General features: G+C 37.7%; 1 protein-coding gene across 2 annotated transcripts in view; it reads left to right on the top strand.

The window, feature by feature from the left end:
• Positions 1-5744, top strand: part of LOC120523745 (kelch-like protein 1) — a 422640-nt gene extending 416896 nt beyond the window's left edge. Inside the window, exons 11-12 of one of the 2 annotated variants that reach the window (XR_005632692.1) lie at positions 4210-4314; positions 4489-5744. Coding sequence is in view for 1 of the 2 variants with exons in the window: in XM_039745321.1 (XP_039601255.1) it covers positions 4489-4548 (60 nt within the window). In the remaining variant the exon portion in view is untranslated. The remainder of the gene's footprint in view (positions 1-4209; positions 4315-4488) is intronic. The other variant, XM_039745321.1, reaches the window with a different exon arrangement.
• The last annotated feature ends 19740 nt before the right edge of the window (positions 5745-25484 follow it).

Raw genomic sequence — 25484 nt, 5'->3', positions numbered from 1 at the left:
TCTAAGGTTTCATTTAATTTTAGATATTTTAAGACTATTTTCAGATTGTCAGAAATTGTGACACTGCTGGGATTTGAATGGCATTACAAACTAAGTAGACATTGTTTAATATAAAAGGAAAAGATTGCATTAATATTTTTTGGTATAATAACTGCAGCATATATGATGAAACAATTGTTGGAAGTCTTGAAGAAATGAGTGAATAAGAATGTAACTATAAACAAAAACAATAGTACAGTAGGCCTCAAGCATAGACTCTCATTTGAAATGAGAATGATGCTCATTAAAGTTTATGAATGGTTCTCAATAGCAGAGGAGTCCAATCTTTGAGCTACAGTGCTTGGGTCAGTGGGAGCAGGATGATCTATTTGACTTTTGTAAATCTGGGCATTCCACCCTCTCTTTCCTTATCCTTCTTTTGTCTGTATCAATAAGGAGATGGTCAGTCTCAATATTAAATAATTCTAAATGAATCACATATTTTCATAAGGAATATCCCATGGTTAGCTTCTCCAAACTAGTGGTTTCAAACCTTTATTTTTATCTTTATTTATTTTATAAGTTAAACCTTGAGGGCATATTTAAACTGCTTTCTTTCACCACCACGGATTTTCTGACCTCAGCTCAGTTAACAATACAGGATTTTTCTCAGGAGAAGATAGTTACTTTCTCTAAGTAACATTTCTCTGCAGTTTAGTTTAAAATATGTAGTGATACAGTGTCAAAGTTCCACTTCAATAGTTTCTTTTAACAGGTTGCAGTCTGTGCCCCTCTTGTGTTGATGTAGAACTGACATTAAAGTAACATATGCACCACATTTAATTTCTTAATGTTTGACAGTACTTATATTGCTTAAGATGGAAAGGGTCATTCTCCTCAGTCTTTCCTCACTTCCTCAACTCCACAGCCTTGGAATTACTTTAGTAACCCTAATCTAAACTTACTCAATATCTGTTATGTCCTTTTTACTTTCTTGTATACAAAGTATAGGGAAAGTACTGCAATCCTCCAAAAATTCAGTTTTGAGATTTTAATGAATTTTGACATTTTAGATGTTTTAGAGTTAAAAAATACCATTTTTGGAATGATGTCTGTGTGTCTGTCTGTCGGTGTGTGTGGGTGTGTGTAAACATAATAACTTGAGTACACTTCACTTAGGTCAACCAAATTTTGTATACAAGTATTAGGTACAAAACTTTTAGGCTATTTCCGTAATTAGGTACAAAACTTTTAGGCTATTTCCGTTAACTGGAAGTGGTACTTTACCTTTTATTCATGCAGTTGCAGAGTCCAATTTATTCAACTTTACTTTTACAATAATTGTTTGATATATAATTAATTTGATTTCATTTTCTGTTGATGGTTCTTTAATGCACATAATATAAAAATATAATCATTGTCTTGCGGATTAATCCTCAAATATCCACCCACATATCTGGAAACCAAGTCATCACACACTATCCCAGATTTTTAGGAATCATAAAAAGTACAAAGAATATCCCGAATTATGAAGATACTTATTACACTTTTAAGGTTCAGAGTATACAATAGAAAGTGCTCTTGATGTTTCTTTTTTACAACAGACCTTCCTTAATAAGATTTTTGTTTTAAGCTGCAGGTCTGTTGTGCCCTTTAAAGTCTCCGTCATTGAAAATCATATGTAGATATTTTCTTGCAAAATTTTATTTGCTACAAGATATGACATATAAATCTACAGGTGTCACTACAACATATTATGTATCAAAACATTTATAAACTTTTGTGTTTAGCCAGTCATTAATTGTTTGATTTGTTGGCCTGTTTTTTCAGCCTAGTTAAAAATGTAATTTTGGAAGAAGCAAGTTTAGAAAACCAATGAGTGATAATAACAGTGTTTAAACTGTACTTAATTAAATACAGTTATGCAATATACTGGAGGTTTGTATATGTGGATACACAACCTGAAAGACTTTTTATCTTGTAGTGTAGTGTAACACTTGAATATTAGAAATTAATATCACTGATTTACCTTCTTCAAGAAACAGCTGAGTAATCAATCCATTAAAACCATGAAATAAATTAATCTGATACAATGGCAACAAGGACAATTTAATTGTCTGAGATTTTTTCTCTCTGTCTGTGCTCAGCTGTCTTTGTTCACTGTATGACTCAACTTCCGACAACACAGCATTCAGATTTTACACAATTATGACAATATAGACAGTACTGGAGTGCAGTAGCATCTCCTCGGCCATTTTTGCAATATATGAACAGCATTTGCTTAATAAACAATACAATTTCATATACACCCCTTCTTTTTGCCATAACCATAAATATTCCAGCATATTGTTCCTAGCCTTTAATGCTAATCATATTTTCCAATTTCTCTTTGAAGCTTATATAGTGCATCATATTCCCTCTAGAAGGTATACAACCTATATAGGACTGTATGAAAACTGTATGTGTAAATATGTAAATATAGCATTATACTTGCTGCACAGTAGACTACCCACTACTCAGTTGCAGCAGACAGACAGACAAGGATTTCATAAGCATCTAAAGGAATAAAAGACGTATTGTTCAAAGGAAAGTGACTAACAGAAACTTGCTTGAAGCACAACTATGTACTTTTCTGTAAGCAAGAACGCAGTACAGACTTTATTAAGACAGTCTTGGAATTATAACAGTACAGGGTGGACATAGGAATTATATTTAGGGGTCACTCTTTAATTACTCATCATGCGCAGACAAAATTGGATTCATGCTCCCAGGGCATAATAACATTAAAACAGTCCTTTTAACTTATCAACAGCCCTTTCTACGTTTCTAGCCATCTATCTGACATAAATCATGACTTAAAACTTAGTACTGGAGCCTCCTAAGTCTGAACAAGTGCAGTACATCAGTGAGGAATTGCTAAGGGTGATGCTACCACTTAAAGCTAGCCATTCTCCCTCTTATAGAGGTAGTGGGACGAGAACCTAGGGCCTCTGGAGGAGATGTGAGATCTTATCCAGCTGAATAATAAGAAATCTCATTCCTTAGTTAGAAGACCCAGGTTCATTTTCCTGGGTCCTCCCTGCGTGGGGATTTGCTTGTTCTCCCCGTGCCCCGGGTTTCTTCCGAGTGCTCCGGTTTTCTCCCTCAGTCCCAAGACATGCAGGTTAGGTGCATTGGCTATCCTAAATTGTCCCTAGTGTGTGCTTGGTGTGTGTGTGTGCCCTGCAGTGGGCTGGCACCCTGCCCAGGATTTGTTTCCTGCCTTGCTTTCTGTGTTGGCTGGGATTGGCTCCAGCAGACCCCCGTGACCCTGTAATCGGATTCAGCGGGTTAGAAAATGGATGGATGGATGGGTTGGATAACGGATGGATGGATGGATCATTCCTCCATCAAGCAAGCAGAGTCTGTGACTGCTACACAGTGGCATGCTTTCTCTCAGCCATTGCTACAGTGCCTACCGAAAGTGTTCAGACTACTTCTCTTTTAACACATCTTGTTATGCTGCAGCCTTAAGCTAACATCATTTAAATTATTTTTTTCCTTCATCAAGCAACACTTCATACCACAGAATGACAAAGCTAAAACAGGATTTTGGGTTATTTCACAAACGTACTAAAAATAAAAACACTGAAATATTACATTGACACAAGTATTCAGTCCCTAAACTCAGTATTTTGTTGAAGAACCTTTGACAGCAATTCCAGCCTGGAACTTTCTTAGGTATAAAGTGACAACCTTGCACACCTGGATTGGGGAATGTTCTGCAATTATTCTCTGTCAGACTCCATCAGATTGGATGGATACCATCGGTGAACAGCTATTTTCAGGTCTCTCCAGAAGGCTTTCTAAAGGCACTGTATACTTGACCTCCTGTTGCACCTTATGAATTTATTATTGCCTCAAAAGTATTGTCCCTCTTTCAGCACATTAAAGCTTGTACAGTTGACCTCATTGCTGGTTCTCTTACTAGTTTCATCCTTTGAGGACTGCTTAATTTATACAATAATGCAGCTCTCACTTCCTAAAAACCTTCTAGAACATTCTCCAAGGATGATATGATGACTTTTATTCAGTTTCCTAATTGGTGACCATCATTTTATCCCCAAATGTTTTCATGAAAACTTCACAAGGTTAATGGCTGTTTGAATCCACTACTTGGCTGACAGACGTATGAGAAACAGGTGAATTTATTTTTGTTATTACATTAAGTGAATCTCTGTTATTACACAGATAAAGAACATTTTCCTGATTATGTCACTTAAGGCACTTTGGTCTATCTAAAAGAATTTAACGTGAACAAAGCCATGGAGATGAAGTATTGTATACTTATGCAATGTAAGTTCAGTTTTTGCTTGTTTCTGACTTCCATAAAAATAATATTTTTAACATAAAATGTTTGCATAATGGTGCAAATTAATTTGGTAAGCAATACTGTTCCAAAAGGTGAAAAATTGTTATTGATCAAATCACAGATCCTCTCTCTCTCCCTCTGTTTTCTCTCTTACACAGATGGCGTCATTAAACATTGGAAGAGCTGGTGCATGCGTTGTTGTTATTAAGCAGCCTTGACAACTCTCTTGTGAACATCCGGATAAGAATATGTTTCATCCTAATGTGTCTTGACGGGTGTATTTATTATCTCACCAACGAGGAATTATAGAGATAAATACATTCAGTGACTGACAAAGAAAACTGGCAAAGTTTGTCCAGGCATACTAAACAAGACCTGAAGACATACAAGCACTGGCAGATCATTTTGTCACCAGACTTAACTAAGTTATATTATATTGTAATTTTATTTTACCTGTATACCTTCCTTTTTGTAAATTCACATCAATTATTTTAAAATTATGTAGACATATATCAGAAGTTATGATTTTGCACATTTGCTGCAGGAGTAAGTACTTAAGTGCACAGATAAAGGTGTCTTTTTCTTATTTATTTTAGTACCAGAACAGACTGCAGCACCTGTTCATAGAGATATACTTTTTTAATAATGTAATATAATCATATCAGAACAAAGATTTTAAAAGCTATTGGTTCTCATAATCCTGTCAAGCTACAACTCAATTATGTTTCTTAAATATTAAAAATAGTATTGTATGAGCATGACTTACCTTGAGTCTTACTTATTTAGTCTAGCTTACTTATTTTGTCATGCATATGTCAAATTTGGCGTTAAATGAGTACACCGAAGTTTTTGATTAATAAAGTTTTTATTGTAATTTAAAATTTAAATTTGCATGAGTAAGTTCTCAGTAAAAGCAACACTGTGAACAGATGAAGTCAATTTTAATGGAACCAATATACAGAACTGAAAAATGTTGTACTGGTTAACTTTATATTTGACTTAGTCTGATCTTTTTAGATATTTCTTAAGTAACAGCTAAAAACATCTGGCCATTCAAGGCTGAACTACTTTGGAGTGCAAATGTTATTCATTTATATATAAGATATTAAGGAAGCTAGCAAGTCCATGGCAAGGTTTGTTAATTGTTTAAAATGTAGAGATCACTCTGCTTCTCTGTGCTGACTTATTGTACTTATTGGTTGTTACAACAGCTTCCTGTTCTATTCTGTTCCAAAAATATAGCACATTTATGCCTACAATCACAGTGATAGAAAACATTTAATTATCACATTCATATTTTATTCTAGTATTACAGTTTATAGCCTAAAAAAGTTAATTTTTGTATGTTTATTTATTTGCTGTCTGTAATGTGGGCATCATATGCATTGAAGAAAATAAAAAAGTTTTGAAAATTTCTGAGTGGCAAGATTGTCATTTTTAACTAATTGAAGGGGAGTCTGGCTTAACTGAGGAACCTTGGTAATTGTGCTATGCTCTAGAATTTGTGTAGATTTCATCAGCTACACAGAGCGATTCCAAAGTGTTTCACATTTTTCTTTCAGGACAAACACAGTCTCAATAACATAAAAGCAGCAGGAATGACAGGCTTATATGCAGTTTTCTATTTGTTCTTAAGAAACAGAAATTAAAGCAGTGCAAATAACTCCCTGTCAAGACACAGGTATCAGATTTAAAAATATTTTGTGATGACAGGAGATACAAGAGGAACCACTAAGTATTTTCCTAGCTGGCCTAGGACCAGATAAAACTGAAGATTTTTGCTGAAAAATAGAAGGCCTAGTCTACCATTCTCAGCCTGTTACCTCTGTAGTTGTCACAATGGCACTGTAAGAACATAGTGTAAAAATAATATTAGCAATTAACTGAGGAATAATTAAATACAGATGCATGTTATGATTAGATTAGATAGATAGATAGATAGATAGATAGATAGATAGATAGATAGATAGATAGATAGATAGATAGATAGATAGATAGATAGTGTAGGAGCCGGCCCGGACACAGACAGGCGGACACGTTAATGTCACCCAACACATGTTTATTCACAAAGTGCTCCATATTTACAAAAGTGTGTAATAGAATAAGATGCTTCTCGCACCCTTGTACCCTCAGACTATACGTCAGACACCAGGTAAAGTCCAATGATAATATTTATTATAATAATAATGTGCACAAAGCACCACCACTCCACTATCCTTCAATAAACAATACAATAATTAATCACAATCCTCCACTCCCAGACGCTTAGCCACCCTGCCTCCCAACTCAGCTCATCGTCTGGGAGCTCCCACAGTCCTTTTATATTCCCTGACCCGGAGGTGTTCCTTCCCAACAGTCCACAAGTCCTTATTCCTTCCGGTCAGGGTAAATAATATTTTTCTCACCACGGAAGCCGTCGCTCTTCCTAAGACGAACTTCCGGGTCATAGGGCATGAAGAACTCTTGGTCCTCCCTGCAGCTCCCTCTCGTGGCCCCCATGGCATCCAGCAGGGCGGTGCATAAAACTACATGGTCCATAATGCCCTGCTGGTCTTCTGGGGACCTCCATGCTGCAAGGAGGGCTCCACCTGGCGGCTTGGGGTATTGGCGGGTACATAGCCGCCATATCTTACAAGTGCAACAACCCCCAAAAGTCCCCAAAGTCCTGGCCACAACAATGCCTCACTCTCTTCAGGCTGCCTCCTTGCCTCCTCCTCACCTGACTCCAGCCATCATATGGAGGGAGGTGGCCCCTTTTATAGCCACCCGGATGTGCCCCAGGTGTCCTCCAGTAACCTCCTGGCGACACACCCTAATGTGGCGGAAGCACCGGCTGTGTACCCGGAAGCACTCCGGGTGTCCCAGATCCTCTTCCCCCCAGCACTTCCGGGTGTGGCGGAAGTGCTGAGGTTCAGGGCTCTCTAGGCACAGGGGCGCCTCCTGGCAGTAACCACGAGCCCCTGCAGGGTAGAGCTTCAAAGCTCTGTACCCGTAGCCCCCAAAGGAACCAGGGTGGTCACCCCCTCGTGGTCTGAGGTGAGCGTAAGCCCTCTACCAGTCTTCCTGGGCATCCCGGCCCGGTCACCACCCCAGCCATCTCCGAATGTGCCCCACCGCCAGCGAAGACCCGTTGGGTGGAAAAGCACATCCCGCGAGGGCAGCTTACCCCCGAAGTGGGTCCTACTCCTGAGACGCCTGGCTCCGATCCGACACCCCGGGGCCTATTCCTTTGGCACTCCCTCCGAGGTTTTTGTGCCCCTTTGGTTGGAGCCACTCGCACCTCCGCCACCTGTGGCAATAGATAGATAGATAGATCTTTATTTGTTCCCAGAGAGAATATGGCTTTTTATATAAACTCTTTAAATAAATACATACATACATACATACATACATACATACATACATAAAAAACAGAAAAACTTCTAAATCTTCTGGCTCATACACTCCCAGTGAGGCATTATGCAGGTTTACTGATATTGCTATAATGGAACCCCATTAGAGTTTATTGGCTTACTGTACTTTTGCTTTAGAATTCCATGGCTGAAAGTCCTCAATGTGATAGGGCTGCAACGATTAGTCGACATCATTGACGACGTCGACGACAAAAAGTCGTGGACGCAGATTTTGTATTGTCGGCGCATCATAAACAGAACCTTCAATGGAGGCTCCCGTCACAAACAACCACATTGGTTTTTGTAACTGCAATGCACTACATGAACGTCTGGGGGCAGTATTGTTTGTTATTGTTTGTCAAGACTGCACACATTCCTACTAATGAAGAAGAACATCTGAGGAGAAGAAGAATGTAGAGGAAAATAAACGTGGTTTCAATGGCGAGTTGAATAGAAGAGGGGGAAGGAGACAGAAAAAAATTGAGACAGAAACTTTGTAAAGTGAGGGAGCACTTCACCGAGAAAAAAAAAAAGTTGAATGCAGATTATGCAAAGCAGAGCTTTCTTTTCATGGCAGCAAAACCGCAATGCATGAGCATCTGAAACGCAAGCATCCTGGAGCTGTGATGCAATCTCTTGAGAATTTATGCTGGCACAGTTAGTTAGTTAGTTAGTTAGGGTCAGATCAGGAGGGGAGGGAGAGTGTGAACGAGATGGAGAAAATAAAAGTGAAAAAAGCTAACGTTTACAAGTAACAAATTTACACCCGATCTGTTCATTTTCAAATAATATTGCATTAGTCCCATGATGATTTCTGATTGGTACTATTCAGGTCATACAATGATTTCTTCAAAATGTCACATATATTTGTCTCTTTCCTTTTTTTCCCTGGTGCTGCATGCTGACACCAGGCAGCGTGAGCTTATTCAGTGCTAGCAGGAGCACGCAGGTGGCCGGTTGCTTGTGCTATAAAAAGCTTGACCTGGCGGCGAACAAAGCACATGTAATGTGCAAGGCATGTAAGGGGTCCACTGAGAAAAGAAGAGCGTTCATGGCTCATTCTTTCCTCTGTTTGTCCTGGAGTCCTGTGCAGACTGGGCAAGATTGGAGGGAAAAAAAATTCGGTCACTGATTACAACCGCAAGAAGGTTCGCAAATGAATATAAATAATGTTGCATCCATGCCACAGTGTTTTCTGAAATGTACTATAAGGTCATAAAATGAATAATTCCAAATATCATATACAGTATACCTATGTCTCTATTTTTTTGTCAGTGCAGCTATGACATCACGGGCCATAAGGCACATACTAATTCAGCGTAAGCAGAAACACTCAATAAAATTGAATAAAAAAGATTAAGTGACAATGAGATACGAATAAGGCAGATTCACCAGCGTTTGTGTGTCAGCTTTTACCCATCCAGATCAGAGAATTTGCAGTTCGATTGTCTCAAAACACCACTCACATCTACAGTTATTCCCAGTTCCAGATAAAAAGTAAAAGCGTCAGATCCCTGGGGGGCAGTAGTATGTATCATGATCATGACTGAGAGAATAAAATTGGAAAAAAAAGGTAACTTTTACAAGTACTATACATTTACAGTGACTGTTACAGATGCAAATCAAATGTATAATATTAACAATAAGAGCAACTCACTACTCAAAATGGTAAATACACGAGGCAGTCAGGATCGAACTGGGGGACTCTTGATTATAAGTCAGCAATTCCTACCACTGCACCACGGAAGCTATTGTATTGTCCTTGAACCTTTTGTGAAAGTGTTTATTTGATCTTTGCACTTCAGGCTTTACACATTATATAGTTTATGTCTACATTTTGTCATTTATTACGAAAATATGAAAAACATTTCAGTTTTAAGGCGCACGGTGGCGCAGTGGTAGCGCTGCTGCCGATTAGGAGACCGGGTTCGCTTCCGGGTCCTCCCTGCGTGGAGTTTGCATGTTCTCCCGTGTCTCGTGGGTTTCCTCCGGGCCCGGTTTCCTCCCACAGTCCAAAGACATGCAGGTTAGGTGGATTGGCGATTCTAAATTGGCCCTAGTGTGTGGGTGTGTTTGTGTGTGTCCTGCGGTGGGTTGGCACCCTGCCCAGGATTGGTTCCTGCCTTGTGCCCTGTGTTGGCTGGGATTGGCTCGCAGACCCCGTGACCCTGTTCGGATTCAGCGGGTTAGAAAATGGATGGATGGATGGATTTCAGTTTTAACGAGGTATTTTTTAGTTAAGTTAAATGCACTTTTTTTGTTTAAAGATTACGTGCACTTTAGTTTGTATTGTTTAATGTATTTCTTTTTTATTGGGATGGTCACACTAATATAAAAACATCTGATTATTTTCAAATTCATATGTTTCACTGCTTGTTGTTTTAATTTGATTATTATTAATTTTAATCGTGTTACTGCAGAGACATCAGGATAACATTCACAGGTTGAGAGATGTGAGCAGATGAGGTAAGACATGCAGTGGAGCCCAGAACAGGATGCGCAACCACAGGTCATAGGCATCAAAATAGTCGGGCATGAAATGATTGTGACTAATCGACTAATCGAAAAATAAATTGAACGATGAGTCGACTACCAAAATAATCATTAGTTGCAGCCCTAGTCAGCGATGATGTGCAGCATTGTTCATAATGACACTCACTTTTGTTTTAATCCTTTCTTTTGCTACAAACTCTAGAGTGTCCAGAGTGAAGTGTAGAAGATGTGAAGTAATCATGCAGTCTCCTATGGGAAAAGAGACTGTTCTGCCCTTTCTTATGTAGTTCCTCTGTGTTATAAGACCAGTTCAAACTGTCATTGATCTGGATCCCCAAAGACCTTGCAGATATGCACCACTTCCTCATCCACTACCTGAATACTGACCAGAAATAGAAGGTCTTTTGTGTGGCAAAATTCAATAAACAATTCATTGGTTTTGCTTATGTTACAGACAATTCACTTTGCACCAAGAAACGAACTTCTCCACCTGTCTCCTATACCCTGTCTCATCCCCTTTGTCAATACACCCCATAAGTGCAGGTGACATGACCTGGTGTTATATTTACAGTCTGAGTAGAGTGAAGAGGAAAGGAGACAGGACTTGTGATGCTCCAGTGTTGCTCACATCTATATCAGTGACACAGTCCTTGTCCTTCACAAACTGTGTTCTGCCGGGCATTTAGTCCATTATTCAGGATAACATGGGCTCATTCACCTCGATACTTCTGAGCTTACCCTTAACAGGGATGCCTGGATGGTGTTGTAGGCACTGAAGACATCAAAATACATAATCCTCACAGTGCTGCCAGCTTTGTCCAGGTGAGAATAAACCTTGTATAGTAGATATATAATCACATCCTCCACTCCTGTCTTTGTCTGATAGACAAACTCCAGTGGGTCCAAGTGTTCTACCACAAGGGGTAGTCTATAATCAGCCCCTCATAGGACTTCATAATGTGAAATGTAAGTGCCCAAGGTCTGTAGTCATTAGGTTTAGAAGAGCCTGTCTTCTTTAGAACAGGACCAATGCAGGCTTTTTTCCATAGTACAGATGTATTCACTGCATGCACAATGTGTCGCCAAGCCATGCTTAAGAAGCTTATTTTCTTTATTTTCTTATCCATTTGCCTATACTGTTTTATTTTTTACAGTTATGAAGATCATGTAACTTAATCTGCAACAATTTTAAACAGCATCAGAGATGGGATAGTATGGTGGAGGCTCACACATGCTGCTGTTTTTTCTTGCATGGACTTCATCAGTCAAAAGCTGCCACCAAGTGTGTGTGTGGCTGTACATCGAGAAGTGTGCGAACTGACAACATGAAGAATCATCTTCGCGCCAAACTGGAATCGTCCCCGCATAAATCAAAGTCATCCAGATAATCTAGATCTGCATAATTAGATCTGGACCACCCTGTATGTATGAATGCAGTACATAAACAGTTTCATTTATATTGAGGTGATTTTTGTAACATATTAGAACTAAACATTCATTGAGTTGCTGCCTTACAGTAAGGAGTCCAAGGTTCACGTCCGGGTCTTCCCTGTGGGTATATTTGGATGTTCTCCCGACGTCTGCATGGGTTTCCTCCCACAGTCCAAAGACATGCAGGTTAGATGTAGTGGTGATACTAAAATTGGCCCTAGTGTGTGTGTGTATGTGTGTGTTTGCCCTGTGATGGACTGGTGCCCTGTCCACGGTTTGTTCCTGCCTTGCTCCCTGTGCTAGCTGGGATAGGCTCCAGCAGCCACCACCACCCTGTTCAGGACTAAGCAGGTTAGAAAATGACTGACATTCACTGAGTAGCAGTTGTACTTACTAAGTAATAAGAATGACTTGCCAATACTTCTATCCTCTTTTTCAAGCAACTTTATTAATAATAGGTCTATTGGGAGCTGTAAACTTCCCCTGCATCTGTTGTCTTTAATGATTCCACAATATGGCCACAAGCTATAAATTATATTCTTAACCAAACAGGAGAGGAGGGTTATCACTGCAAGACATAAACCAAAAAGTCACCTTTAATTTCACTACCTTTATTTTCTTTTGACACTTTCTTATAATGTGACATATCATATCGTGTAGGGCAGGAATCAACCTCTGACAGGCCACTAGTCCATCCCATTAGACACTCACGAACACACCTATACTCACAAATAAGTGTTCAATTTGAATGAACCTAAAATATACAGTTCTTAGATATGAAATGAAACCATGCTACCAAGAAAGAGGCAATATAAATATGCCTACAGAACCTGTGGCACTTAACCAGCAGTGATATCTGTTACTACTAATATAAATAGCTTACTCCAGTTTTTGTTATTAATAAATATTCTACTTGCAATTATAAGTGCATTGATTAAATAATTTCTATGATATAACACTTAGATTATTCGGCTATTCAAAATCCCATACTTACAAGCAATTAACCTTTGTAAGATGTATCATTATAGTTAACTCTATCACAAATCTCTTTATTCAGTTTTTATGTACTGCATATTGTGTACAATTGAAGAAGTAGCTGATTAAATGATTGCCTCAGGGCCTCACTATGAGTCGGAGGTGGGGTTGAATGTGCAGCCTCATGACTGTATGGTTGTAAAGTCACACTTTACCTATCACAGTATCATGTCTCCATCTCATTTTGTTTGCAAGTGGCTCATTTTACACCTTTGTCTGGAAAACTTAATAGTGAATGGATTCTGAATAAGTATTGGTCCTGGGATGTGCTTTTGTATCTTTCAAGAAATTTAATGCATTTATACGATTGCTGCAAATCACATGTCTGTTGTTCAGAATTAAACTAATTGAAATGAGATTTTTTGGTACATTTGCCACTTTCTGACAATTTGTCAATATAAACTGAATCACTGTACTTGAAATTTCTTTGTTACCACTTAACTTATGCTCACCTGTCTTTCAGAATCAAATAATTTTCTAAAGACCCATAAACTTCACACATTAATCCATTTCATGGTCTACTGAAATTATTTTTTGTTATGGGATGCAATTTCAGTACATTCACACTCAGTAATCCTTTAAAATATGTGAACTGAAATTGCTGCTATTCCTTATATATTTAACTTAAATTTAATGTTATTTTTAAATAAGGGAAGCCATATAAAAATGGCTTGTTCTTAAGAAAGACCTCAAATATGAATTTAGTGTTAAACACTGTTACTAAAATTGAAAACAATTTTAAAAACTGCCCAAGCATAAAGTCCCCATGTGACTGCAGTTGACACAAGTTTCACCCAATTCCAGTTCTTTGTGTAAGGGTTGAGCATCTTATGGATGCTGAATCATTTAAGTCTTCAAAATGAAGTGATTATATTTCTTAAATACAATAATAATAATACATTTTATTTATATAGCACCTTTCCCATGCTCAAGAATGCCCATGCTCATGAGTTCAGGTAATTTCTGCAACTGGTGAATTCCACCATGTCAGATTTGCGATTTAATTTAATAATATAATAAATTTGCAAAACTTTTTGTAAAAATAAAAACATCATTGGCATTTATCATTAACTAAGTCATGCACGCAGGAATTATGATAATCCGTGTATGTTAGGTTCTAACTTTGTATAATTGCAAAAAATCTAAATACAGTAGATATTATGAAAAAATAAGAGCCCATGAAGTGAAAACCTTATGAATATAGCAACATGAATGACAAGACTGACCATTGAAACGGTATTTGGTGCTACTGCCTCACAGTTTAAGAGGCCTGGGTATCACTGGCCGTGTATTTTGTTTCTCGCCTTGCTCTAAATTGGACTTGTGCCCAGTGCTGTGGTCAAAGGTGAAAGAAGCAAGGTTATATAGTGCTGCTATAGTATAAGAGCAGCTGCCTAAATTATATTGTCATATTGTGTGGGAGGCTTGATGGTGCAGCTTATCACTGCTGCCTAATGGAGCAAAGTGCCCTGACATTTAGTCTTGCATCTGATTAACGTCTGTGTCCATTTTTTATGCTCTTTCTGTGTTTATGTGGGCTTCATTGCAACCTCTTTGATTCTCCTTTCACTTTCAATTGATCGTGTGTGGGTGTGTGCATGACCCAGTGCCCCATCCTGACTGGATGCCTACCTAGTGCTTATGGGATTCAGTACATTAAAGCTCATTTAAGTACTAACCATTGTGTGTTTCAATTTTCATAATATTCTGTGTGTAGTTAATTGAGTAGCAGTCTTCTGTAATGTTTTTGTTTAGCCATACTATAAGCAAAGTATTATGCTTTTTATACATTTGAAGCAAAAGAAAAAAGGAAAAAAAAAACCAAAACACTCACACATATCCAATTTTATACATAACTCAATCAGTGGAAGGGCCCTACATTCTTAAAAATGAAGGTGCCCGAGTAGTTCTTCAGAGGGGAACCATTTCTGTTAACCAAAAGACCCATCCACATGAAGGTTCCAGAAAGAACTTTTATTTATTTAGATCCATAACAGCTTCACACAGCATATAACAATGAATAGATGGTAACAGAATTATAAATGAGGTTCCTCATTTTAAAAGAATTCTTGCTACAGATAGTAACACAGTCCATATTTACTTATCTGTTGGTATCATAGCTAGCATACCGTACATTAATTTGTTTTTTTTTTTCTATATTTTGGGAAGTTTATCAAAGCACAAAGAACCAACTTCTTATGCAAAGAACCCTTCCCAGAATGAAATGGTGCTTTGTCAAGCAATAGTTCTAAGAGGAACTGCACAATGCAGTAAAAACAAAAATTGCCCCACATACTCATCTTGCAGCTGGCATCTTAACTCCATGTAATTAGTTGACGAGAGCTGTACAGAATTTATATCCAAGCAAATTGTTTTTTTAGAGATAAATGCATCCTCAGAGGTCTCTGCAGGAATACTATGGGAAACTCTGAAGAGGACAGATAATCTCATATACCTGCCATAAAAATAAATCAAAAACCAAGAAGGCAACAGAGTTAATCAGTGAAAACACCAGAATAGATGAAGAACACACCAGGTTTCCAAATGAGGTACTTTATAGGAAAAGACCGGTTTTGCAATCAGAACTCAACCTCTTGACAACAAGAGAAACAAACACCTCATTTTTAAAATTGGAGAGAAGGCTAATAAGATCTTAGCTCAACAAATCCACAAGCAGGAAGTTCTCCTTAGTCCTTATATTCTACTCTATTTAAAGAAGACAAGACACAATCTAATGAGTTTTTTGATGCATTACAGATAGCACAGCTATACAGACTCAAGGCAGATGAATTGGATAAACCTCTGACACTCACTGAGATACTAGATGCTATAAACTCATTTCAGAGTGGGAAAGCAGCAGACCCTAATGGCTACCCTGCTGAATTGTATAAAAAATTTTAAATAAGTTATATCTCCATTTATTAGTAACTTTTATAGAAGCCAGAGACAATAAAATACTACTTCAAACTTTTTGCCAAGCATTAATTACCGTCTTTCCAAAGACAAATGAAGACTTATTACAATGTGCATCATACAGACCAATCTCATTTCTGAACAATAATGTTAAGATATTCGCCAAAGTTCTATCTTGAAGAATTGAGAAGGTGCTCTTCTTGGTAAAATCACAAGACCAAACTGGATTTATTAAAGGCAGACTCTTAGCTTCCAGTCTTCAACGGCTGTTTAATGTAATATATTCATCCATAAAGTCTAATGCCCCAGAGAACATATTACCTTTGAATGCAAAAAAAAACCAATCTGATATGGTTGAATAGGACTACCTGTTCACTAAATTGCACACATTGGGGTTTGGTCTGAACATATGTGAATGGATCAATGGATCCAGCTACTGTATACTAGTCCAGAAGCTTCTGTTTGTATTAACAACATTATTTCAGACTACTTCAAACTAGAACCTGGTACTAGATAAGGATGCCCCCTGTGTCACCACTGCTATTTGCAATCGCCATTGAGCCTTTGGCTGTTCACTTTCAAAATGCATCTGAAATAAAGGGGATTATCAGAGAAGGACTTGAACAGAAAATATCACCATATGAATATGATATGATACTATATATATCATATTCACAAAAATTGTGTGCTTAGAGTCTGAACAACAATAGCAGAATTTCAAAAGATATCTGGACTCAAAATTAATTTGAATAAAAGTGTGTTTTTTCCAGTGATCTCTCTAGCACACAACATTAGATTGGACACCTTACCTTTTATCATCTCAGGTCAGTTTAAATACCTAGGGGTAAACATCACAAATAAATATAAAGCTCTTTTTCAACAAAATTTTGCTGTCTACATGGAAATTTTTAAACAACATGTGCATAGATGGTCTACCCTCCTTCTCACTTCAGCAGGGAAAATGAACACTATCAAGATGAGTATCCTTCTTAAGCTTCTGTTTCTATTTCAGAACATCTCATATACATTCACAAATCATTTCTTAAGAAATTAGATTCAATCATAACCTCATCAAATTGGAATTAAAAACATCAATTCATCCAAAGGGCGGCCCTAAAACGACCTAAAGCAGAAGGTGGCAAGGCTTTACCAAACTTTCAATTTTATTACTAGGAGGAAAATATGCAACCTATAAAAACCTGGACTTTGACACAAATAGATGAACACAAACAATCTTGGTCCACAATAGAAATAAAATTCTGCAGTATGTCTTTATATTCCTTGCTTTGTACCACAGTAAATACAAGTTATCGTCAATATGCTAACAGCCCAATTGTCCTTCATTCACTCTGAATATGGAACCAATATAGGAAGTACTTCAAGATAGAGAAGCTTTATCTTTGGCACATTTGCACAATAACCACCTTTTTCCACACTCTCAAATTTACACAGTAGGGAATAAGTCATTTAGAGATTTCTACTGTATACAGATAATGTCTTTGAAACCTACAAACAATTATACTCCAACTTTAGCGTCCCAATCAAGACCATTTTTTACTATTTCAAAATTAGAAACTTTGCTAATGAAATCTGCCTAATTTTCCTCGTCTTTCCTCTGTTTCTATTCCAGAAGAAACACTGATCAGTCTTGAAAACACAGACAGCATTATTATATTATATAAAAACATTTTAAAGTTTCTTCCTTTTAAAGATCACTTAATACAGTGGGAAAGTTGCCTCTTACTCAATATTTCAGAAAAAGAGTGGAAGACAGCTACACACAGATTTCACTCTAGCTCCATATGCACAAAGCACACAATTATTCAACTTAAAATCTTACATCGAGTACATCTCATTTAGAATTGTCCAAAATGTTTCCAGGGCAAGATCCAATCTGCACACATTGCAATCGAGCTCCAGCCACACTAGGCCACATGTTTTGGGCGTGCACCAAATTAATAGTATTCTGGACCAAAGTCATTAAATGCCAGAAAGCCGTGGTGTCAGAATAACCTCTAATTCATTAACAGCTGTGTTTGGTGTACTCCCAGAAGGGCTTAAAGTGGAGAAGGACAAACAAACTGTAATTGCATTTACCTTACTACTAGCTCAAAGACTTATATTGCTCAACTGGAAGAGTCAGTGGGTAACTGATTTTATATACTATTTGAAATTGGAAAAAATCAAATTGGAATTGACTTGTTTGTATGGAATGTTACTTGCTTTTAATCCAGTAAATTACAATTTGTCATAGACATAGAATCAATTCAGTTCTATTTATTTTTGTTTAGCGCTCTTCAGTGAGTGCAGGCACAGAATGTTGTGACAGATTCTTAGGTAAAAGGCAAGAATAAAAGACACAGATTTGTTAAAATCACACAGAAAACAATGTAGAAACTGATTAGCATAAATGGAAACCAACAATATCTGCTCATTAATTAAGTGCTGAGCTATGGCCAGTTAACATTGGAAGAGAGGAAAACAAAGTAGTCAACAGCTCAGAAGTTGCACGGATAGTTACTTCTATTATGATGAGGATATTAGCTGAAACCTGCAAAAGCATTATATGCCTGGATAATAAAGTACTGCAATAGTGGCTGCACATTTAATATGTTAAGATTTCAGCTATGCAGTCACTGAGCAATAACAATCTTTTCAGTGTGGAAATTTCAGCATAATAAAAACCACAACTACAGTATCTAACATAAATGAGGTCATTTATTTGATATATATGTTTTGGCATCTTTATGCTTTAAAGAATCTGAAGAGCATTTTTTTTTATTTTAAACTGTATATGCACAAGTGAAGCGAAGTTAATATTTTAAATAAAAGAGTCAGGCTCTAATCATTTAACTTTAAGACTTCGCTTTAATAATGCAAATGGAAAAAATAAGAAAATAGTACTTTGCAACAGTTTACCATATAAATTACATTACTAATACACAATAATTTAATAATTAAACAGAAGAATTTAAAAATATCAAAAAATATTTGTATATTCAGTAAGTTTACACTTTATGATTTAACCCATCAACAGTATTTACTGTATATTCTTCTTCCCGTTGTACAAAAATTGTTGAATAAAAGCTGTTTACTATTATTTTCTCTTCCATGCATGACCTGCTTCTTCTCTTTTGACAAGCTGATACTGACAACTTACGACACCATTTTACAGTGAAGTAGCAGTTTTTAATCTATAGCTTTGAAGTGTTTACTACATTCACATGTACAGGAAGGTTAAAAACATGAGCAGAAAAATGAAAAGCTGCCAACTTTTAAACACAAGTAAGAAAAAAGCTTTCTGGAAAGATGTTCTTTGCTGAACATTGTGTCACAGCTTGTCGAACACAGAGAGGCTAGATGGACAGAAAAAGCCAAGCTTTTAAATTTCATCATCCACATAAATAATACAAACTCATCTGACTGCTGATGATTCAAGAGCACCGTAATGAGAATGTGGCATAACATTGATTGTCTAATGCAGTGGAATAGAGCGCCTCCCGCTGAGTACTCCGTGCAATTGACTTTGTTAAACTAATATGGACAAAAGAAATGACTATAAGGAAAAGAAATGAGTAGATAATTAAATACGTTCCCCAATGAATCTGTAATCCGCACACCAGTGATCCTAAAGTGATATCCTTTCCACCTCCTGTTTTCTCTTTCTTTTCATTCCTTCCTTCATCCTCTCTGTAGCTCTATGGAGTACACATATTATTGGTGGCATGCCTCAGCTATAGATCACTTTCCAAAACAATATTTAACCTTAAATCTAGAATAAGAAATATAGTAAAGAACTTATGTGCAATAAGGTAAGTAAATGGAAGGGTGGACAGACCACTTTGCCTTCTGTAGTATGTGGAGATAATGGATCCATAGAGGCCTCTGTGTTTTCATAACTTCTGCAAGCAAATTTAAGCCCATTTACTGTATGTTAAGGAGAATTACCAGTGGGCCTAAATTGACTTTTACCATTGAAAAATCTGTTGATTATTTTTTCTCCAGTATATCCGGTATGTTTTTGTTCATCCCTGGCAATCTGGCCATTGCATTAGACTTATCCTTATAATGATGAGAGATTTATAAATGAATCCCTAATTACGGACTCTATTACTTGTATATCTGTATGTCAATATTGCATATTAATTTATTCTTATATACTATTTTTGTTATTTAATGTAACCATTCATAATCTTATGTATTTCTAATTTGTATTTATTTATTTTCTAGAAATGTTTTCCTTGACATTTTGTAAAGCATATTGAGCTACATATATGAAAATGTGATGGAATACACTAGTACAAAGATTAAGTTTGAAAGGGGGGTTTTGGTGGTGTATTTAAACAGTGGTTAAGAGAGTCGTCAACCATACCTAATAGTTTTTAACCCAATCCTACTTAGTTATGCTCAGTAGTCGGATAGTTTTTTTTTCTGTTTCTTGCTTTGTCTCCCCCGTTTGACAATAATAATAATAAACATAAAATAATATAAAAAAAATTATTTATATAGCTCCTTTCCCATTCTCCCTTGCTTGTGAGTTTTTGTATAATAAAAGCATTATTTACTAGCATTTGAATTTTTGCTGTGAGTTGCCCATTGTCAAAGTACATATTTATTAATAAGGTATCACTGGTCAGGTATATTTCCAAAAAGATGAATTTGACAGCGGTTCTCTTAAGTGCTCCCGTGCATACGTTTATACATCTAATGGAAAATATACATATCTACATACAATTAGTACTCTCACATATATACATACTGTAATATCTCCATATATAGTGCACTAGCAAAATACCCACGCTTCGCGGCGGCAAAATACTGCCTCAATATTTTTATTAAGAAGAAAAAAGTAAACATTTTTAAAAGGGAAAATATACAAAAAATTATTTGTTAAGGATCACTTTGTATACCACGTTGTCAGTTCGGCCCTCCGGTTGTAATATGACCAAGCTGTGCGCTGAGCTTACTCTTGAGCATGCAACATACAGTTGGCCATGTGAAAAGCAATCCTGTCTCAAATCAATGCCAACCTTTTGTAGTGTTTGTCCCTGAGACTTATTAATTATCATTGCGAACCAGAGCCTTACTGGAAATTGAAGGTGTTTGAATTGAAATGGGAGATTAGATGGTATAACGGGGATCCGAGGAATAAAAACTGTCTCACCTGAGGCACTGCCAGTAAAAACAGTTGCCTCAATTAGGTTGTTTTGTAGATACGTGACCTGTAGTTTCAGTGGCTGTAAGTTTCTCAGTAACATTATTGGTGCCCTTCAAAATGAGATTATGCTCAGGAGTGCCAGGAGGATTTAGAGTGTTGAGAAACTCTACCGGATAATGTACCGCGTCTTCTACTTCTACAACTGAATCAACAGAATGATATGTTTTTGGTTGTGAAGGTAGTTCTTGAAGTAAAATATGGCTTATAGTCGCAGTCATGTCATTTTTTGGTGTCAGGATAGCTTTCTCTCTCAACCATGACACGTCGTTTTGGTGGAGATTTCGTAGATTGGGGTAAACATTTTGAAGAAGGCTTTGTAAGGTATTCACGATGAGACAGAGATTTGTAGGAATATTTATTTTACGATTTTCTTGTATGAAGGTGCTATCCTCTATACTCATCAGAAGAGCAGAGAACTCTTCTGCTTTTTTTGTCGCCTTTCAAATGAACTCTCATGTTTATTTTTAAAGTAACAACATTGATTTGTGGCCATAGTATGAAGACTTCAGAGATGCTTTAACTTCATCAGCGTGTGTTCCTCTGGGCACGACTGGTAGGGTTTGGCGGAAGTCTCCAGCCAGCAACACTGTCAAGCCTCCCATAAGTTTGTTGGTGTTTCAGATGTCTTGGAGGGTCCTGTCTAAAGCCTCAATGCCTCCTCTGTGTGCCATAGTGCATTCATCCTAGACAATAAGCTGACAATGTTGCAGCACTTAAGCCATTTTGCTCTGCTTTGATATGTTACACATAGGGGATTCAGTATGGTTGAGGTTTAGAGGCAGCTTGAAAGCTGAATGAGCAGTTCTGCCACCCTCAAGAAGAGTTGCAGCAATGCCAGAAGAAGCCACAGATATGGCAATGTTACGTTTTGCTCAGATTTTTGCAAGGAGAAGGTTTATTAGGAATGTCTTACCAGTTCCTCCTGGAGCATCAAGGAAAAACACCATACCAGTGGCTGAGGCAACGCTACTCATGATTTGCTCATAAACTGACTTTTGGTTACTATTTAGCAACAGCTCGTTATTTGTGACTATATTGGCCAATTGCGAGGTGTCGTAAGATGTCTCTTTCAAGTATTCGGGATTTGAAGTAAGTTGTGCCAGTCTGTCTCCTAACGTTTTCTGCAATGTTGTGTTTATGCTTTTCCCATAGGTTTAAGGGGTTTTCCATTTGGAAAACCAATCTTTTGAGGTGAGCGAGACAGAGCAGCTTCCTGTAGAGTCTCGTCCCAGTTGATATCGTCATGTAAAAAACCGAGTGCCCTGCAGGCTGTCTTATAAGTTGGATTTAGGACACCATCAACTGTTCTGAGAGATTTGAAAGACGTGGGACCTGTGATTTTGTTGAGCAGCAGTCGAAGATGGTAGCATTCAGAGTTATTCGGGTGTACAGTGTAGACCCATCCCAGCACATTATCCTTTTTCACTCCCGAATATCCTGGTATAGGGTTGCCTTGTTTCCTCCGACGAAACATGTTGTTTGCCCACACATGATATGATGGAATTTCATTATAATTAAGTTGTTTTGCAAAATTATCGTGTTTGCAAAGGTCAAAGAATGCTAAAAGGGTCGTTTGTGGTGGATTGTGTACTTTATCGGCAACATTACCTTCTGTGAAATAAATTCTTTGTCCGTTCTCAAGATGCACAGCAAGATGAACGACCGGAGGGAAACGTTCATGAATGGGAAAACAGAAAATGCGCCAGGCAGCTTCAGAGCTAATAATGTAACGACCAGCTTCGTATCGATATACTTTGTCATTTTGATTTTGTATTGTAAATACTGCCTGGTCACTTCCCTTGTTAACATACTTGCAGATGTATTTGATCGATTTTACTGAATTGCAAAATTCGACATTGATGTGAGCATTGAAGAAGCGGGACTGCACAGGACTATAAGGGACCACCCATCTGTTGTCGATATCTACTCCTTTGATGTTAATTGTATGACCTCCATCAGCAGGTGCGCTCCGGCAGTACTGAGGGTAACCATCTTCTCTGGTCTGAGTTTCTGAGATGAACTTACGCGGGTACTTCTTAGTGCATATTCTGTTGATCATGCAGGGTGAGTTGATATTATGAGATCCACATGGGCCGTGAATCATGGTGGATTTTACTATTTTGTGTAGGGCAGGGTCAGTCTGTGGATCAGGAATTTCCACACGGATGACTTGATCGATGACAGTTGGTTTAATCCTATCCTTTAGCCACAATAGAATGTGTGCATGGGGAATACCTCGCTTTTGCCACTCTATGGTGTACATGTAGCAATTTGTACAGCCGAAAATGTTACTCTTCGTGAGCAAGTCTATCATTTTGCGAATCTTGAGATGAAATACACGACTGATGAGGTTGTGTCGATTGTGAGGTTTTTGACGTGGAAGGAGAACTTCAGTGATGTCAGTCCATTTAGGATTGCAAGTAAATGTGATGAATAAGTCAGGGCGGCCATAATGACGTATGTATGTCATTGCGTCTTGTGTATGCTCGTGCATATAGCAAGGTCCTCCAGTGAAGGAAGATGGTAATATCAAAGCTTGACCAAGTTCTATTAAATTAGTGTCGTTTTTGTCAATAGGATCTTTTAAGTGAACATAATTTTCAGCTCATAGTTTTTTCTGATTTAGTCTGATATAATTTAGTCTTTCTGATTCAATTTTTGCGTACATATCAACTAAAAACTGATTTAATAAAGTTCGGAAAAAAAGGATAATATTATAATGATGTTGTCCGATCATAAGCTGGTATGAATAAAAGTTTGCAGCAGAGACGGTTTTGTTCACAGGTAACTTACTGGCAGCATGAACTTGAGGTATAGACACAGAATAGCCGTCTTCACCATAGCAGAACATGAGACAATATTGAAGTGCATCATAGGATCTGTGGGTTTCCTTAATGAGTTGCAGTTTATTGTCTCTGGTTTTCAAGACAATATCCCTATTGTTGAACATTTGCCCAACGATGACAACACCAACTTGATGAACTGTGGGTTTATTAAATCTGCCTTTGTGTGCATGTAATGGTTTTTTGTCGGCATGAATGACAACTTTGAAGTCTTTGTCTTCATCTGAAATACTGTCCATTGTGGAGTGGAAGTCCAGGATGTAAGTATTACAATCATGCAGCATTTTTTGTAATTTCTTGACCAGGGGTATGTTAAGTCCAGAAAAATTAGCACAGCGGAATTGTGCTTCCTTTTCATCGTCCCCGACGAAATAAATTTGTAAAAATCTGTGTTCCTCACTCGGCATAGGTAAAAGAATGCCAATTAAGTGATACACTTGTCCCTGAACTTTAAATGAAGCATAAAATTTCCCTCAACGATTTGGTTAGCACCAAATGACGTCATTTGAAATGCGCTGTTGTACTTTCGAATGTTGTTCAAGAAATGCTCACTTTGAGGATGTTCGCCATTTAACAGGCCCTCAAGAAGGTCAGGAAGCTTATGTAAAGGAGTGAGAGAGACTTTACCACCGTTACAGCACAAACCAGGAGACTCGCAATTCCACTTCTGAGCTTGACAATAGTCACAGTGAACATCCATGGATCCAATGTGTACTGTTTTGTCAGATTCATAATGTATGTTTGGGTCGTACGCAAATCCACAATTAGCGTTGAGCCAAACCTGTTGTTTTCGTATGAGCCGCTTTTCATTATTGGGATTTGCCTCTGAGTATTTAGCAACAGCATATCTATGAACTTGTGGATTTCCTTGCGAGTATTTAGCGACAGCTTCTCTGTGAACTTGTGGATTTTCTTGCGAGTATTTAGCGACAGCGTCCCTATTAACTTGTGGATTTGCTTGCGAGTATTTAGCCACAGCGTCCCTATGAACTTGTGGATTTGCCTCTGAGTATTTAGCCACAGTGTGTTTATTAACTTGTGGATTTTTCTGCCAGTATTTGGCGGCAGCTGCACGAAGTTGCTTCCGTCTAGCTGCATCAAAAAATCTACCACAACGTCTGACACGCCTCCTTTTTACTGTGTTCTCACAGCTTGGATTGCTGCTGTCATAATCAGTTCGAGTTGGATTTGTGTTGAAGTGACATTCGGTATGTGTCAAGCGATGTAAGCATACAACCGGCTTCATCGATAACTTAGCATCCAGCTTTTAAGAGTTGAAACATTCATAAACATCAAAGTGTCCAATACTCAAATCGTCACCTATGAATCTAAGATGTTTAAGAGGCATTGACAGTTCTCCAAAGGTGTAAAATATTTGGCCATTTCGGTACACTTGAAAGCGACAATCAAACAATTCAGCGGCAGCCATCAACTCATATGCAGAACCATAGGTGAAGGGCTTAAACATTTCAGTCTTATAGTGCCTCTGTGTACTATAATTATCTCCTGTACCATCATCAGTCCACACTTTGAACCTGTCCCAGTCATTTAATACATAAGACACAATGTTCCTCCGAATATCAAAAGTGAGCCTGATATGTCCGTGCAATATGTAACACAGAGAATGGAAAAGGCAGGCGCCATCTCTGGGCATAGACACCACTCGGTAAGTGATAGTTCTTTGATTGATGGTGATTACCTCGATAGACATGTTAATGGGTGTACGATTGGAACAATAAAGGGAATGGGTACTTGATCAGTAAACAAAGTCTAAAATAGAGAACCCGTGGATTAAATAAAAAGGCAGCTTCCTTGGCAAAGCAAGGAAA

The sequence above is a fragment of the Polypterus senegalus genome, chromosome 2, assembly GCF_016835505.1.
Source record: "Polypterus senegalus isolate Bchr_013 chromosome 2, ASM1683550v1, whole genome shotgun sequence".
Taxonomy (NCBI): Eukaryota; Metazoa; Chordata; class Cladistia; order Polypteriformes; family Polypteridae; genus Polypterus; species Polypterus senegalus.
The sequence above is the reverse complement of the archived record's forward strand: the minus strand, read 5'-3'. Positions and strand labels throughout refer to the sequence as shown.